The 17,089-nt window shown below is 39.4% G+C and overlaps 1 protein-coding gene across 1 annotated transcript in view; it reads right to left on the bottom strand.

Moving 5' to 3' along the window:
* The window catches only part of LOC148018976 (protein DJ-1 homolog A-like), a 48,977-nt gene extending 45,617 nt beyond the window's left edge, over window positions 1–3,360 (bottom strand). Inside the window, exon 1 of the mRNA XM_087701485.1 lies at window positions 3,090–3,360. Coding sequence (XP_087557611.1) covers window positions 3,090–3,314 — 225 coding nt within the window. The 5' untranslated portion in view covers window positions 3,315–3,360. The remainder of the gene's footprint in view (window positions 1–3,089) is intronic.
* Between the last annotated feature and the right edge of the window lie 13,729 nt (window positions 3,361–17,089).

Here is a 17,089-nt window from a genome sequence, read left to right on the forward strand (position 1 = left end):
TAATGGCCTTGCATTTGCATTTCTTGCCCCATAGGTACCAACTGTTTAGCTTCATTGGCCTCTTTAGGAGCTTCTTGAGAAGGCTTTGGCTTGTTCTTCGGTGCATCTTGCTGTCCCGAAGTTCTAGAAGAGGATTTTCTCTTCTTGCCCTTGTTGTCCTTCGTAGGAGTGTTCAAAAACTGAGTAAACTGAGAATCTTTTGCCAGTTCAGCAACGAGATTTGCTGCTATCCTAATTCGAATCTTGAACGCATCAACAAATTCCTCTACCTCATGACAGCTTGAAGGCCCTGCATCTTGCCTAACAGCAACATTTTCAGCTTGTCCATCGTGAGAGCCTTGTCCAAGACTAGGCATTGCATTTCCTTCATTTCCATGAGAATGTCCATACTGAGAGACATCATCACTGCTTGATTCCATCACTGTATGAAGACATGTTGCTGTAATTTCTCAGCTAAGCACAAAAATCAGCACTAGCACAAAGCTTTGGCTTGCAATCAGGTGCCTCGGGCTCACCAAATCAAGAGATTGAGTGATTATCCCGGCAATGGAACCTTGAAACCAGCCTTCCTTCTTGGAATGGATGGTGATAACCTGATTTAAGAGTTAATTACAGCAATAAATAAATGCACATAAAATAAAATACACACTTTACCATAACATTCTTGGACAGTAAACACCCTATTGGCCCCAAATTGGCGCCCCTTGCAGTATTTCTGTAGCTTTCATTCAATTGGAAGGAGTACAACTCGAGATTCTTCAATCTCCTCCTGCTAACCAATTGCTCTTGCTGTCATAAATGTCCAACAAGCCTTTTGGGTCATCTGCCCCTTGTTTCACCCAGGACTTCTTCTCCAATTTGACCCTTGGCCGGCCAAATGCTGCCCCAAATCAATTTGGGATGGGCTGGCTCCTGAAATCCCTTGATAATCTTCAATTATCAGCTTGCTGATTTCAGTCCCTTGAGCCTTCAATCTCTAGCACGGATCCCAAGGTGGCTGCTAAACCCTAATTTTTGCTGTGAATTAGGGTTTACTGCAAAAATTACAGATCAGCCCACCAAAAATGGCTGAGATCTCTTCCGAATGGCTGAGAATTGCTGAGGATGGCTAAGCATAGGCTGAAGGAGATGAGAGAATGCTGTAGAGAGAGAAAATTTTGAGATTTGTCGCGAAGAACTGATCAAAATCAGTTGCTGCCCTACTATACCAACCCCAAACGGATGCACCAACAACAATAGGAGTATCAGAGACTCTGATCTTCAGGAAAAAGTGCATCAACAGCAATTGTCAACTTCCCAAGGTCAAGAATATGCAATCTCCATCACCAAAATGGTCTCCAATGGCTGGGAATTGGCCCCAAAAGCTGGCAACAACAGTCCAACAGCTCGAAAATGACAAAACGAGATTTCCCTCTCCCTTCAGCCCTATTTAGTCTTTCCCCCACTTGCATGGGAAAGTTTTGCCAAGTGGCAGCTTTCTTAATCTATTTTCAGTAATTTCCAGCCATTTAATTAATTTTCAGAATTAATTAATTCTGAAAATTAATTCAACCCTTAATCCATGCCCAAAAAAATTGACCTTGCCCATCCAAAAATTAATTGGCTAGACCATTTGCAACCCAAAGTGGTCCCATGCATTAATTGACCCTTGAACAAGCATTAATCCATTAATTAATGCCTAGTCCCTAGTGTCACCACTGACACTTAATGGCCAATTAATGGTCCTAGGAACAAACTGACACCAAAATTCACTTAGAATCTAACAAGTGTAACTTGTTACAACTTTTGCCTTTGACACCCATCTTTTTCGCAAGGTCCTTGGACCTTCAACTATAAAAAAGTAGCTTGCACCTCACATGTGCAACACATGTGTATCTTTTAATTGCACATTTGATTCATCCTTTAATCAAATGTCAATTAAACATAAGCAAAGCATCAAATTTTCACATCCTCGTGACGTAAGCAGCACGCAAAAACGCTTATAACTCACTATATGTATAGAGGATTTCCATTTGTCCTATTGTTCAATATTAAAGCCATTCAATTTTGGTAATCGACATTGGTTTTTGGGTTGTTTTTAGGAGACATTATTAGAATTTAATGCAAACTAATTTAGGGTTAGTGCAACCCCTGGTTCAATACCAGCCTCCCAGAATCCCTTTAGGTTTTTGAACTCGATGGCATCCAAGGCCCTCAACTTCCCATCATGGCACCCTCCATACAAGTGCCTATTCTATTCAAGCTCCAAGAAGGAGAAGCTAGACAGCTTCAACTATTCCTTGTGGTCATGCAAGGTGAACTGCATCCTTGATATCTTTGACTATGGGAATATGTTAACCTACCACTACCCAGCCCACCTTCAATTTCTGCATCATAACCACTGCTTACCAAGGAGACATTTTGCACCGGCTTAACTGGAGGGACCATTCCCCTTCATGTGCCATGGCTCTATTTTTGTACGTGTCAAAAGGATTCGCTTTGCAGTAATAGCCTATCTCTACCGAGTTTGGACCTTCACTGACCCTTGAGATGCAATTTCAACAACTTCTAGCTGCCGATTCACCAACCATGAAGGACTACAGCAACAAGATGGAGGAGATTAAAGATGAGCTTGCATCCCTCAAGAAGGTCTCGACGGAGGACACAGCTGTGACCTTACTGTCACATCTTCAATACAACGTATTGCACACTAGTCTCCTTACCTCCAGTGTTTGGGATACCATCATGTGGACGTTGCTTGCCGATGATAATGGAGCACAGAAAACTTATGCACAAACAAGCATAGTATATCAAGATCATTCGATATGCGGTAGATTCAATCTCATTCATGGATGCACTGAATGTGCTGATCGCACTTCAATAAGAAAGGTGATGAGCGATCGGACAAATGAGGATCATTCGATAAGCGGTAGATTCAATACGTACTGAATGTGCTGAAGGCATAAAAGCGAGAAAGGTTAGGCGCATGCATAATAAAATCTTGCGGTAAAAGCGAGCTTGATTTGTGCTTCTCGGATGGACAAAATGTTCTAAAGAGAGAAGGAGAAACGTTATGCATTCACCGTTAAAAGGAAACACACGAAACTTGCCTTCTTCTTGCTGGTCGTTTGAGATAGGGGACCGCCAGGACCAGCAGCAGCAGCAGCGAACGCCATGACAGCGCAAGAGACCCTGACGACGCCGCGACGATGGCAGAGACCGGCTCTCGCTGCTACCGACCGCGATGGAAGAAAAGGAGAGACAGCAGCGGCACGAGAGGGAGATGCTTGAATAGACCGACCGCCGACCGCAGCTAATGCCCTGGCAGCCGCCATATCCTAATAAAGTTCAACACCCCACTCCCCATTTTCAGTTTTTATACGAACTGGGCGGCTGCAAGGAATTGATCTTGCGACGAGTTGGAACTCACACACCCATCTCTACTGGTGTAAGGGGCCCATATCTACTAGGGTAAGGGCCCATCTCTCCGAGTGGGAACTCACACACCCATCTCTCCTAGGGTAAGGGGCCCGATTAAGACGGCCCCCTATTTTGTGACAGTGAGTGCGACAAACCAGCACCGATTTTAGAGCAAATCAAATGTGTAACAAGCAACCAATGGGGAGCTGCCAGCACATTGTCTTTAAATAGGCACACCCATATCAAAAAACAGTGGGCCTTTTTTGCATCACTAATTTTCTTGCACAGTACTACAAAGGCTTGCCATAGCTGCATCTTTGCCTATATTTTGTTTTTGGAAAGCTCAATCCCTTGCGAAGAGGGGTGAAACATCATTTGGTCCAATTCTGCCGTCCTAAGATTTTTCGACAAAGGGGCCAATAACTGCCTCTAAACTGGCCCCCTTACCCTAACTCTACTTACTGAGCAATGTCTCACTAATAATTTGATACATCATGTCATCATGTCATCGCCTTTGGCTGGATGTCCCGATAAAGAAAGCGTCCAAGGGTCTGCTGACATGCCAATGACTAATTGGTGGGAAAAATGAATCTGCAAAAAGCATTATTGATCGATGTGTCATAGTCGTCCACGGCAACATCATTTGGTCCAATTCTGCCGTCCTAAGATTTTCCGACAAAGGGGCCGGTAGCTGCCTCTAAACTGGCCCCCTTACCCTAACTCTACTTACTGGGCAATGTCTCACTAATAATTTGATACATCATGCCATCATGTCATCGCCTTTGGCTGGACGTCCGGATAAAGAAAGCGTCCAAGGGTCTACTGACATGCCAATGACTAATTGGTGGGAAAAATGAATCTACAAAAAGCATTATTGATCAATGTGTCATAGTCGTCCATGGCATGGACAAGCATATATCAATGCCGAAAGCAAGATTTGAACCAATGAGTTGATGAAACTATCTCAATGGTCCTTCCATCTGACCAATGGCCAATTGTCAAATGTAACTTGCTTAAAATAAAACTTGTATGTGTCACGTGTGAAAAGACCCATGCCCATTAATATTCGATGTGCTCCATTTGTCCAAACCACTATGAATTAGCTTAGAGTTTGGTCATGCATGGGCAAATCCCGCTTATGCGACTCATCATGGTTAATGTGGCTAACATGTGGTAAGTGGACTTTGAGACACTTCACGCATGGGTTTGTTTGGGGGGAACTAGGCCCCAAAGGCATGTAGATGTGGCTCCATTCACCCACATGTTTCATGAATAAACCCCAAGTTATAAACATATGGGTCCCGTTTACTCTATGATTGCCTTCGTGATCACTTTGAACATCGCATTGTAGATAAACCATGCATGCATTAGCTCGAGTATCTTCCAAAGTGTCCGTAGCTCCCCTCATGCATTTCACCATCATCCTTGAGCTCCTCTCAATTGCACCTTTGTCCATCTTACAATCCAACATAAGGTACAAGGTTATGCAAGCTGTGTGGACTACAGAGTGTAGAATTAGAGGAGCACATGATTATGACATGCCCAGCATATGCACACTTACGAGCTGACTTTGATATCCCTTTATAGGGGCCACTTCACCAATTTTTGACCACTACTCCTATATCGAAGTTAGGGGCTCTCATCACCCGCATGTTACGCTTTCGGGAGAACCACGCTGCATAGATCGTTCTTTCACCGTAGCTACCACTTTCCTACCATGGGGGAGGAGAATCATTGTATATCTGGAAAGGTCCCATGGGTCATAATTTGGCCTTCTGTGGACGATAGTAAACTACTCTCTCTCTCTCTCTCTCTCTCTCTCTCTCTCTCTCTCTCTCTCTCTCTCTCTCTCTCTCTCTCTCTCTCTCTCTCTCTCTCTCTCTCTCTCTCTCTCTCTCTCTCTCTCTCTCTCTCTCTCTCTCTCTCTCTCAAATAAGTTTGAATTGATGAATTGAAATATTTACAAAGGGCGAGGTGGGCACAATTGGGGTGGTATAGATGATATCCAAGCATGGTGCAACCACTTCTCCAAGAATTACACTAGCCGAAAGCATGGAAGTAATTTGTTGTCATGGTAATCCTCAAACACTATCCACATGACCATGAATACATAAGGCCAAATTAAAAAATAAAAGCATTGCATGTCCACCAAATGTGCCAATGCAAAAAATGAAAAAGATAAGGATGTTGCAACTATGAAGTGGCCATGGATGACATGTTGTCCAAAAGCCAAGAATGAATGGTTATCCACAAATGTGCCACCAAACTCCATATTTAGGAAACATAATTCCAAACCTATCTAGTACTATGTAAGAGATTAAAAAATGAACATGGAACTTATCAAGTGTAGTACAAAAAACACATCTACCACTAGAGTTCTTGTAACCATGCAACATATCCCCTTTGGGGATGTAAGGAAATAGGATGCACCAAAATACATGAAATTTATAAGCAAGTGATGAATTGAGAATACGGAGGATCAAAAGCATTCATTATTGTAGATTATTATAAGAGATAGCCAATGCTTCCCTACTCTGTGCTTCTGTTAGGAAACTTCGATAGCACACCAGAAATAGATGAGAGCAAAGGTTGTGCTCACAAAAAAGCATGGCAATAGCAACTAAAATGAGCCACAAGCTGATATGCTAAATAGAGTGTTGCATGCATGCTTTTTTTAGCATGCAACCAAAACTAATCACCAAATGTCTATCAATAGGTACATAAATCATGCATAGTATTTTAGCATTATGGTTGTTTGGGCCAAGGGGGTTGACCCTCATAGAGAGGAGCTCTGCCCCCTCCACAACTCCACCAAAGAAGGATAGTGGGAATAGCCCTGCCGCAACAAAGCCTCCAAATAAGGACCTAGTATAGTGGAGGATTCTACACATGTATATAGCCATGCTAGCAATGTACAAACCTCTACAACGGTTTGTCTCTAGCTATTTGGCCACACTTAGCCACCATCTAGTGTTGAATTTGAGACTACTAGGTGACTGTGCTACTCATAGATACCTTCTCCTCATATGGGAGGCTCACAAAGATCAAGATAGCAATTACCTACGTAATTACCTAAGGAGTGGAGCATTGATCTTCAACATAACACCCCATGCCCCTTCAGTGTTCTCCTAAAAGGTGAACTACTCCTTTGATCCAATACCAAGCTAATGAAGGTGTTGCTCCAAGGTACTTCTCCAAGAGCTTTGCTAAAATATACAATTGCCATGCAACTCAAATTGTCACAAAGCAACTTTATTGGCTCCTTCTGCGCTACTCTCATATACCAAAAGCCTCCCTAACCATAAGGCCTTGCATGTAATAAAGTAGCTGCTTTGTACTCCACTTCAGTCAAGAGAGACCAACTATAGGTTTTTTCTTGATAATCCATGAGATGACTCCAAATCCTAGTGAGAACCAATAACTTGTCTCGCTGATCCCCTGTCAAATATACCTTAGAACATGCTTTTCTAGCCTAGCTTCACTAATGTCTATGTATGTATTATACAAGCAAAGAAGGCCTCCCATGAGTTTTCTAAAAAGCTCACTATCAACAAATGAAGATACATCTTCTTTTGAAAGCTTCGAGTTGACTTTAGATGGAATAACCATAATCTTACAGTCAACTGAACCAAAAACTTTTCGAAGCTCGCTAACGTATTTCCTTTGAGAGACGAGGATTAGATGCACCCAAATCGACATACCATACATCATCATGTGTCCCCTTTCCTGTAAATGCATTCATCATATGCTGCATAACAAACATATGCTCATTTTTGTCTTCATTCTGTCATGAAGACGATGCACAGCTTCCTTGCTACAATTTACCACTGCAAATATCATCCTTCTTAGCATAACAATGGGCTGCAATATGACATATCTTGCCACAATAATGGCAGACAACAACAAAATTTCCAGAACCTCTATTCTGCCATCCACCTATTCCTCTAGAGCTCCCCATGCCTCTAAAGTTTCCTCAGCCTCGTGAAACTTGCATTTCACCAAATTGCTAAGTGAACGATACTATCTAGTGCTTGTTAAACTTCAAACCCCAAACAAAAGTGCATAAGTCCCAAGTTCTATCTAGTGCGCAGATCGGATGCCGTATGCTTGCGCAATGAATGCCAAAACGTCCCCAAGAACAAAAGAACCCTACTTTTTGCACAAAACTCAAGGTAAAAAGCATGCATGACATGAACAAGAGACCAATTGGGTGCAATCTCCCCCCATGCCTTGTGTGAGCGCTCCACAAAGCATGTATTTTATGTATAGCCCAAATTACAAAATAGCAAGCTTTTGGCTTTTGAGTTTGCTTTAGCACAAAATAGAAATAAAGCTAATGGGGGGCGCCCAAAGAGTCAGGCATACCCAATACAATGTCCAAGTACAAATAACATAATCATGCGCCCATGCGCATACAAAATAATAAACAAATATCCAACGCATCAATAAATAGGCACGACAAAATATAGGCGCCATGCCTAAGCTATGCGCCCATCAAAATATAAGTGATAACTCGAATACTCGCTATCCTCCAATGCTTTCCTCCGCCACTACTGCTATCTCTACACATCAACTGAAGCATTCACAATCGTTAGTAAAATAATACAATTAAACCGACAAAAGTGAATACCTAGCAGTCTTCAGCTACATAAATAAATCAACTGGTTAGAAATCAATCATAACCTTAATTTATTATGAGTGCGCACTCTAACTCATAAACGTTTATTAATTTAATATGCATTTTGCGGAATCACCCGCTATGGAATCACCCATGTACACACTAAATTAATGAAACGCCCGAAAAGGATAGGCGTCCCCATCAACTTCTCGCACAAAGAATCTACTTTGTGTATGAGCCCCGGTCAACAAAGTTTACGGAATCCACCGTAAAACCTCACGGAATCCACCGTGAAATATGCCTCCTGGCATCACTATCATCTTGTACTCACTATCTAAAGCCTCTTTGTTTGAGAAATCTTCTCATCTTGATCTCTAGTAATAGTGAGATCATCCACATATATTGCAATGAGCATGTATTTGCCATTCTCTTCAAATACATACAAACTAGTATCAAAAATACTTCTTTTAAGACCAATACTTATCTAGATTTGTCATCTTGAACTCACTACATAGAGCCTCCTTTATTTGAGAAATCTTCTCATCATGATATCCAGTAAGAATGAGATCATCCACAGATATTGCAATGAGTATATACTTGCCATTCTCCTCAAATACATATAAACTAGCATAAGAAAGACTTCTTTTAAGACCAATGCTTAGCAAGTAACTATCAATCTACTCATTCCACTCGTGGGCTTGTTTCGTTCCATATAGTGCTTTATGGAGTCCTCAAACTTTGTCCTCAACACTTGGAGCTACAAAACCAAATGGTTGTTCCACATACACTTCCTCCTTGAGATATCCATTTTAAAGGTTGATTTGACATCCATTTGCATCATTGACCACCCATGTTGTGTAGCAAGGGCTAGAATGGTATGGATGGCAGTCAATATGGCTATAGAAGCAAATGTGTCTTTGTAATCAAAATCTTCTATGTGTGCAAATTCTTTTGCTACAAGTCATGCCTTATGCTTTTTCGACAATCCATTGGCCTTGTAGCTAGCGTTGTAGACCCACTTGGTGTCCATTATCTTGTGATTCTTTGGATTATTTATAAGGGTCCAAAGTGTGATTATGTAGTATGGAATCATATTCCACCTACATAGCTTTTATCCACTTTGGATCTTCCATAGCCTCTTTAAGGCTACTAGGCTCTTAAACTTTCTCCAACCATATCATCGATGTATAGTTGACCAAACGTGTTTGATCCCTTGGTTGCTCCTCTATCCTCCTAGATCAGCATAGAACATCTAAAAAATTTTCAATTACTAGTGGACCCTTGCCATCCAAGAGCTAAGTTATCCACTTAGACAATGGCTTCCTTGTGTCAAGCTCCTTAGACTCATTCTTCTCATCATGTCAAAGTTCTAAGCATCATAGAGGATGGTTGACCTACATCTAGTGGTTGTGGTTGATGAGTAGGGATTTCTTGGGTGTTTGAAGAAGGATCTTCATTCTCCACTTGATAAGGCTACCAAATCATGACTTATGATGACCTTTCTTTCAAAAGGATTATAGAGTTGGTAACCCTTCGACTCTTCACTAATGCATTTTTGGCTCTTTGCCTCCCACTTGGTTCTTGAAGAATCTAGCACAAGTAGAGGTGTATGTGCCCTAGTGGACTCTCAAACCCATGATCCTTGCAATATTTTGTGAATTCATTTGAAGTGAATTCACCTCCTCCATTTGACTTGAGTTTCTTTAGCTTATTTCCTGATTATTTTTCTACCAACGAATGCCATTGTTTGAATTTTGCAAAGACTTCATCTTTAGTCTATACGAAATACACCCATGTCCTCCTACTGTAGTCATTGATCAGCATCATGAAGTAAGTGGAACCACCTAAAAGCTTTCATTTCATCTTTTCACAATGATGTGTGTGTTCCTAGGAGCTTGTGCTCTACTCGCTTCTTGTGAAAAGGACTATCAATGCCATTTTCCCATCATGCAAGTGTCACATGCATTTCAAAAATCCATTACCAAAGGTAAATATGCAACCAACCTAGAGTTAATATATTTTTTAGAATATGAATACCCAAATGACCAAAACTCTCATGCCAAAGCTTACTTACGTTGATCCTAGCTTCTATTGTGTAAGCTAGGAACTAATATAAGTAGTTGCCCTTGCGACAACTACACCATCAACATTTGTTAGTTCTACACCATTCTTGTCAAAGTGGGTCGACCTTCATGTCATGATTGGTGATTGCCCCAACAGAAAGTAAGTTCCTCTTTATATTTGGTACATACAATACATTTTAGCTTTTTAGGAACTCCATCACTTGATAGAAAGGAAATAGCACATGAGCCTTTTGATGGACACTTTGCATCATTGCCCCATAACAACCATGATATCATCCCCTACTAGTCATAGTGAGACTACAAATCTTTATGAGGTGACTAGTCATGTGTTATATGGAACCACTCTCAATGATTTAATGAACATCCACTTTTGAAGAGTGAACTGCTTTTGCACAAATCTCTTCAATAGTAATCCACAATTCAAGCTCTGCTTGAGTATTGTTGTTGGATTCTTCCTTAACTAGTCTAGTGGATTTGACTATGTCATTCTTCTCCCTTGCAACTTTCTTTCTACATTCACTCTAAATATGTCTAGTCTTCTTGCAATAGAAGCACTTCATCTTTTTTTCTTCTTATCTTTGAAGTAGATGGAGGGTTTACCAGAGTCCTTTCATTTACATTTCTTTGTATTTGTAGAGAAGGGCACATCCTTACCTTGTAACTATTGTGCCTTGCCTTTTGTCATAGTTCTTTCTCCTACAAGATTGAACAAAAGTTCTTAAAATTGAGTGAATGAATTCAAACCTAGATATTTAGAGAACTAGACCATCAAACTTCGGAGGTAGCATATGAAGGCATCTTCGTGCAATATCTTTAGTTGGAATAGGTATTCCAATAGCTACCATTTGATCTCCCAAGTCCTTGGCTTGAGTGATAAACTTTTCAGCAGATTCAATCTCAAACATCTTCTTAAGAGCTAGCTGGTTTTTACGGTTTTGCTTCCTTGTCTCATTTGTTGTTTTGTACTAGGCTTTTAGGATTGCCAATGCTTCTATTGTAGTATCAACATATTGTATCAATGTGTCCAATCTCCTTATAATAGAGACACTTCATCTTTTTCTTATTCTTATCTTTGAAGCAGATGATGAGGGTTACCAAAGCCATTTTCTTTAATTTTGTATTTGTAGAGAAGGCCACATCTTCACCTTGTAATTATTATGTCTCGCCCTTTGTTACAGTTATTCCTCCTACAAGATTAAATAGAAGTCCTTGAAATTGAGTGGATGAGTTCAAACCTACATATTCAAAGAACTAGACTATCAAATTTTAGAGGTAGCATATGAAGACATCATCTTGCAAGATCTTTAGTTGAAATAGGTATTCCAATAGCTAACATCTAATCTCTCTCAATTCCTTAGCTTGAGTGATTAACTTTTCAGCAATTTCAATCTCAAACAACTTCTGAAGAGCTAGCTAATTTTCAAAGTTCTACTTCCTTGTCTCGTTTCTTGTTTCATACTAGGCTTTGAGAATTGCCCATGCTTCTATTGTAGTATCAATGTGTCCAATCTCATTGTAACAGAAACACTTCATCTTTTTGTTCTTCTTATCTTTGAAGTAGATGAAGAGGGGTCACCCAAGTCCTTCCTATACGTTTCTTTGTATTTGCAGATAAGCTCACATCCTCACCTTGCAATCGTTGTGCCTATTCTTTTGTCATAGCTCTTTCTCTTACAAGATTGAACAAAAGTCCTCAAAATTGAGTGGAGGAATTCAAACCTACATACTCAAAGAACTAGACTATCAAATTTTGGAGGTAGCATACGAGGACATCTTCATGCAATATCTTTAGTTGGAATAGGTATTCCAATAGCTGCCATCTGATCTCTCAAGTCCTTGGCCCAAATGATGAATTTTTTAGTAGATTCAATCTTAGATATCTTCTCAAGAGCTAGTTGATTTTCAAGGTTCTACTTCCTTGTCTCAATTTTTGTTTCATACTAAGCTTTGAGAATTGCCCATGCATCTATTGTAGTATCAATGTGTTCTATCAATGGCAAGTTCGAGTCTTTGACATTGATCATGATTTGACACAAGACAACTACATCCCTTCTACTTTAGGGCATCACATCATTCAAGTAGGTTGAATTGTCACATTTGGATCATTGGGATCTAGGTATGGAATGGGCATCACATCTTCACCTTCTATAATACCCCATAGCTTGTAAGCACTTAAGATGGCATTCATCTTAAATCTCCACATTGTGTATTTTGTGGTGTCAAGCTTCCCTTTGCTCTCCCATGCAGGACATCCAACATGAGAAGGTAGATTCGTAGCAAGTTGTGCCATCTCTCCAAATCTCACAAGTCTACTAGCTCAAAGCCTATGCTCTAATATCATGTAACAAAACTAGACACATCATAATACAAGAAATTTGTAAGCAAGTAATGGACCGAGAATATGGAGCAAATATTAGATTGATACTAGGTTACACTACATTGGGAAATTTGGAGGGGATATGCTCACATGCACAATTCTAGGAACATCTTATCAAGTTGTGGCTATTTGATATGCTAGTCACATCGATATTACTTTATGGAATACAAGTATGGGAACCATTCTTGATCACAACAGTCAATCATGTCATGCTTATGATGGACGATTAATGGAAAGGTCTTGTGTATCTATTATTTGTTGAATGATCAGATGTAAGGTCTTAGTCCCACATGAGGTTATGAGAGCTAAGTTAGGGTTACATTGACTATAGTAGAAGCCCTCACCCAATTAATCTCATTCATACATAGTCTCTACTCAGAGATGGATATGCATGAGTGGTTCTTGAGTCCTCTCAACAGCTTGCTAGAGAGGAAGTTACCTCGTGTTGGTATGTGTAGATGTTAGCTTGGTTTGAGCTACATGGCAATTTAATTTTATTTTTCTCTCTCTTTCTCTTTCAAGTTTTTTTCTCTTGCTCTCATTTCTATCTATATATTTTTTATTCTCTCTCTATTTTTCTATTTTCTCTCTTTTCCTTTCTCTCCCCCTATTTTATCTCTATTTCAAATTATATATTTCCTCTCTGTCTTTCTCTCTAAGTCAAAAACTATATTAAAAAGGGTTTAATTTAAAAATGATTATTCTCTTTTCTCTTTCCCCCCTCTCTTTGTATTTTTCTCTTTCTTCTTCTTCTTTCTTTTATCCTTCTCCTTTTTTTCTTCTTCTTCTATCTCTCTCTCAAAGTGTGTGAAAAACTATGTCCAAAAAACTTTAAATTAAAAAAACTTTTAAAAATATTTAATTAAAAAGTTTAATCTAAATGAGAGAGAGAGAGAGAACCTAGGCCCTACACATGAGAGAGAGGGGGTAGGGGGAGAAGAAAAATTTTTAATTTAAAAAATACTATTCTCTTTCCTCTCCCCTCTCCCCTCTCCTCTCTTCGTCTTCTTCTTCTTCTTCTCTCTCTCTCTTCTTCTATCTCCCTCTCAAAGTGTGTGAAAAATTGTGTTTAAAAAACTTTAAATTAAAAAAAGCTTTCAAAATGTTTAATTAAAAAGTTTAAATTAAAAAGTTTAATCTAACTGAGAGAGAGAGAAACTTTTGATTTAAAAAAAAGTCTGTTTTAATTAAAGGAGAGAGAGAGAGAGAGAGAGAGAGAGAGAGAGAGAGAGAGAGAGAGAGAGAGAGAGAGAGAGAGAGAACCTAGGCTCTACACATGAGAGAGAGGGGGGAGGAATTATGTTTTAAAAACTTTAAATTTAAAAAATTAAAAATATTTAATTAAAAAGTTTAAATAAAAAAGTTATAATCTAATTGTGAGAGAGAGAGAGGGAGAACCTGGGCTCTACACATGAGAGGGGGGGGAGGGGGAGAAGAAAAATATTTAATTTAAAAAAGACTATTCTATTTCATCTTTCCCCCCTTCTCTCTTAGTCTTCTTCTTCTTCTTCTTCTTCTCTCTCTCTCTCTCTCTCTCTCTCTCTGTGAAAAATTATGTTTGAAAAACTTTAAATTTAAACTTTTTTCAAATATATTTAATTAAAAGAAAAGTTTAAATTAAAAAGTTTATTTCTTCTATCTTCCTCTCAAAGTGTGTGGAAAAACTATGTTCAAAAAACTTTAAATCAATTTTTTTTCAAAAATATTTAATCAAAATAAAAGTTTAAATTAAAAAGTTTAATTTAATTGAGAGAGAGAGAGAGAGAGAGAGAGAGAGAGAGAGAGAGAGAGAGAGAGAGAGAGAGAGAGAGAGAGAGAGAGAGAGAGAGAGAGAGAGAGAATCTAGGCCCTGCACATAAGAGAGAGAGAGAGGGGAGGGGGTTTTAATTAAAAAAGGGAGGTGGAGGGGGGGGGGGGTACTTTAATGAAAAAAGGAAGGGAGAAGAGAAAATGAAAGATTGCACGTGAGAAAGAGGGGGGGGGGGTTTGATTGAAAAAGGGAGGTTTGAAAAAGAGGATATGTTCAGGAAGCCCTCTGGAGGTTCGGGGCTTTCAGAACCTGCAGCGAAAATAATATAGTAGTAATATTTACCACTCTCTTCAAACACTTGTCACATCACATAGAAGATTGTAAGTCATTGTCTAATATGTCACTTTGGCCTTTTGTAGGCATTAACAAATCATTTCAATTCATTTCATCCCCCTCTCTCTCTCTCATTGTTGTCTCATCTTTCCAAAGCCAAATGGGCCATTGCTATAAAGGCAACTTTGTCAATTAGTTTCACTTGTTAAACACTTGTTTTGCACCCTTCACTGCAGATGCCTGATTGTTTCCATACCATCATCAATTTTAATGATTTAGCTCATTCACAAACTTTCAAAATCGATTTTTAATGCATGCATGCATAAATAATTGAGATTGAAATGATTAATCATTGCATGCATGGAATGTAGGGTTCTAAAGCCACAAGATGTGGCCTTTCAACCATGACATTCAACATTGTTTTGTTCCATTGTGCTTGCCTTCATTGCTACTTCATTGTTATATGGTTAGTCTCTTTAAGGTTTTCTAATGTTATGATTAATTGCCTTCACAGCTTTTTCTTTTAGTGTGCCTTGATTGTATTCATGTGCAATCTTTGCCTATGGTAATACATCTATGTAGGATTTTTGGTTTTGTATCTCAATACAGTTTAGCAATTTGAATTGTACATCTCTTAAGGGATTTAGTTTTTTTAGATCATTGACATTTATGGTTCGAATGGTATATCTCTTTAAGGTTTTCTACATGTTATGGTTTTGTGTGAGAGGGAAGCAATGGTCAGATGTGAGGTAGAAGCTATGAGTGCAAGAGGGTTGAGAGAGAGAACACAATAGAGTTTTATGGATACAAAATAAATGGTACCCTTATTCTTTGTTATCTTCAATGATATATGATTGTACATTGTGTACATATACAAGGGGTGCCCCGCCTAGCTCTAGGCAATCAGTTTTACCCAATAACCTCCCACTTAGAGACCAATGTACATTTACAGAATTATAAAAATAAAGTGAATATATTATTTAATACCCATTGACACTCCATAGTGTGCAAAGTGTTCATAATCATGAGAAGATTTGCATGGTTATATCTATATGGATCTTGACAAGATCAATGCACTTGTCCTCAATCACCTCCCTAATGAACTTATACTTCATCTCAATGTGTTTTGTCTTTACATGAAATATAAGGTTGCCAAAGTGAATGGCACTCTAATTATCACAATGCAATGTAGGTACCTCTCTTGCAATGTGCAAATCCCTCACTAGATGAGAAAGCCATATAGCTTTCTTGTAGGCCTCAATGCCTGCAACATACTTTGCCTTATTGGTAGATAAATCCATACATGTTTGCAATCAAGAGATCTAAGAGACTGCACTACATGTGAAAGTGAAGATGAAACCTATAGTAGACCTCCTAGAGTCTAGATTCCAAGAAAATTCAACATCTACATCCAATAACAGATACATCCTTCCTTTCAAAGCATATGCACATAGACCTAGTGCCATTCAAGTATCTCATGATACTCTTTACTACCTCCCAATACTTTTTGCCAAGACTTTCAATATACATGCTAGTCACTCCCACTATATAACCAATGCCTAGATGTGTAGCAAACCATGGCATACATCAATCTATCAATTACAAATGCATACAGAACCTTGGCCATTTTAGCCTTATGCTCATTTGACTTGGCCATCAAGTCACCAACTACAAATGTATATGGATCCTTGGCCATCAAGCTACCAACTACGATGCATATAGAACCTTAGCCATTTCAGCTTTTTGCTCAGTTAATTTGGGGTTGTCCTCTTAGCTAAGTTTCAAATATGAAGGTAGTGGAGTACTGCGAGCCTTCCCCCTCTTGTTAACCCTGATGCGAGATGAAAAAAAAGAAAATTCAAAATAAATAATAATGTAGAAAAAGGCAACCTAGCAAATGAATAAGAGAGGAAAGGTCAAAAGCGCAAAAGGTCAAGTAGAAGGTGAAGGCGCATTTTAAAATGCAAAGACATCACCAAAATTTTGTAAAAGAGTGCCAAGCTCCCTCCTGTGCAAATTGTAAAATCTAGACGCGCATAGGTAAAGGGATAAGGAAACTAGAAGGGAATAGGGAAAGAGGACCTTGGCAAGATGCCCGGTCATGTAAAAAAGGGGATGGATGTCCAAGGGATTTAGGGCTTGTACATAAACTCAAAAAGTGAATGAGAAGCTCATTCTTTGGTGTGTGGCAAAAGTGGCTTCTTCTTCCTCTCTTCTTCTCTTCTTCTTGCTTGTGTGTGCTTGTGCTTGAGAGAGGGAGTGTGAGAGTGTGAGGGAGTGAGTGTGTGAGGGTGAGGGACCATGGTGGAGAAGCTCTCCATCTTCTTCTCTCTTCTTCTCTTATTTTCTCTTCTCTTGACCCGCGTACGACTATGGAGGATGGAGCTGAAGGAGGAGACATGAGGTTGCTTGAGCTTGCAACTAGGATTGTGGAGCTATCGAAGTGCTTGCAGGAGGAGGCCACTCATTCAACCATCAAGGTAAGCTCACTACACCCATGGGATCGGAGGTGCGTCAGCTAGGTGAGA

This window comes from Lygodium microphyllum, chromosome 20, assembly GCF_053477565.2.
Source record: "Lygodium microphyllum isolate KBCC chromosome 20, Lygodium_microphyllum_v1.1.10, whole genome shotgun sequence".
Classification (NCBI taxonomy): Eukaryota; Viridiplantae; Streptophyta; class Polypodiopsida; order Schizaeales; family Lygodiaceae; genus Lygodium; species Lygodium microphyllum.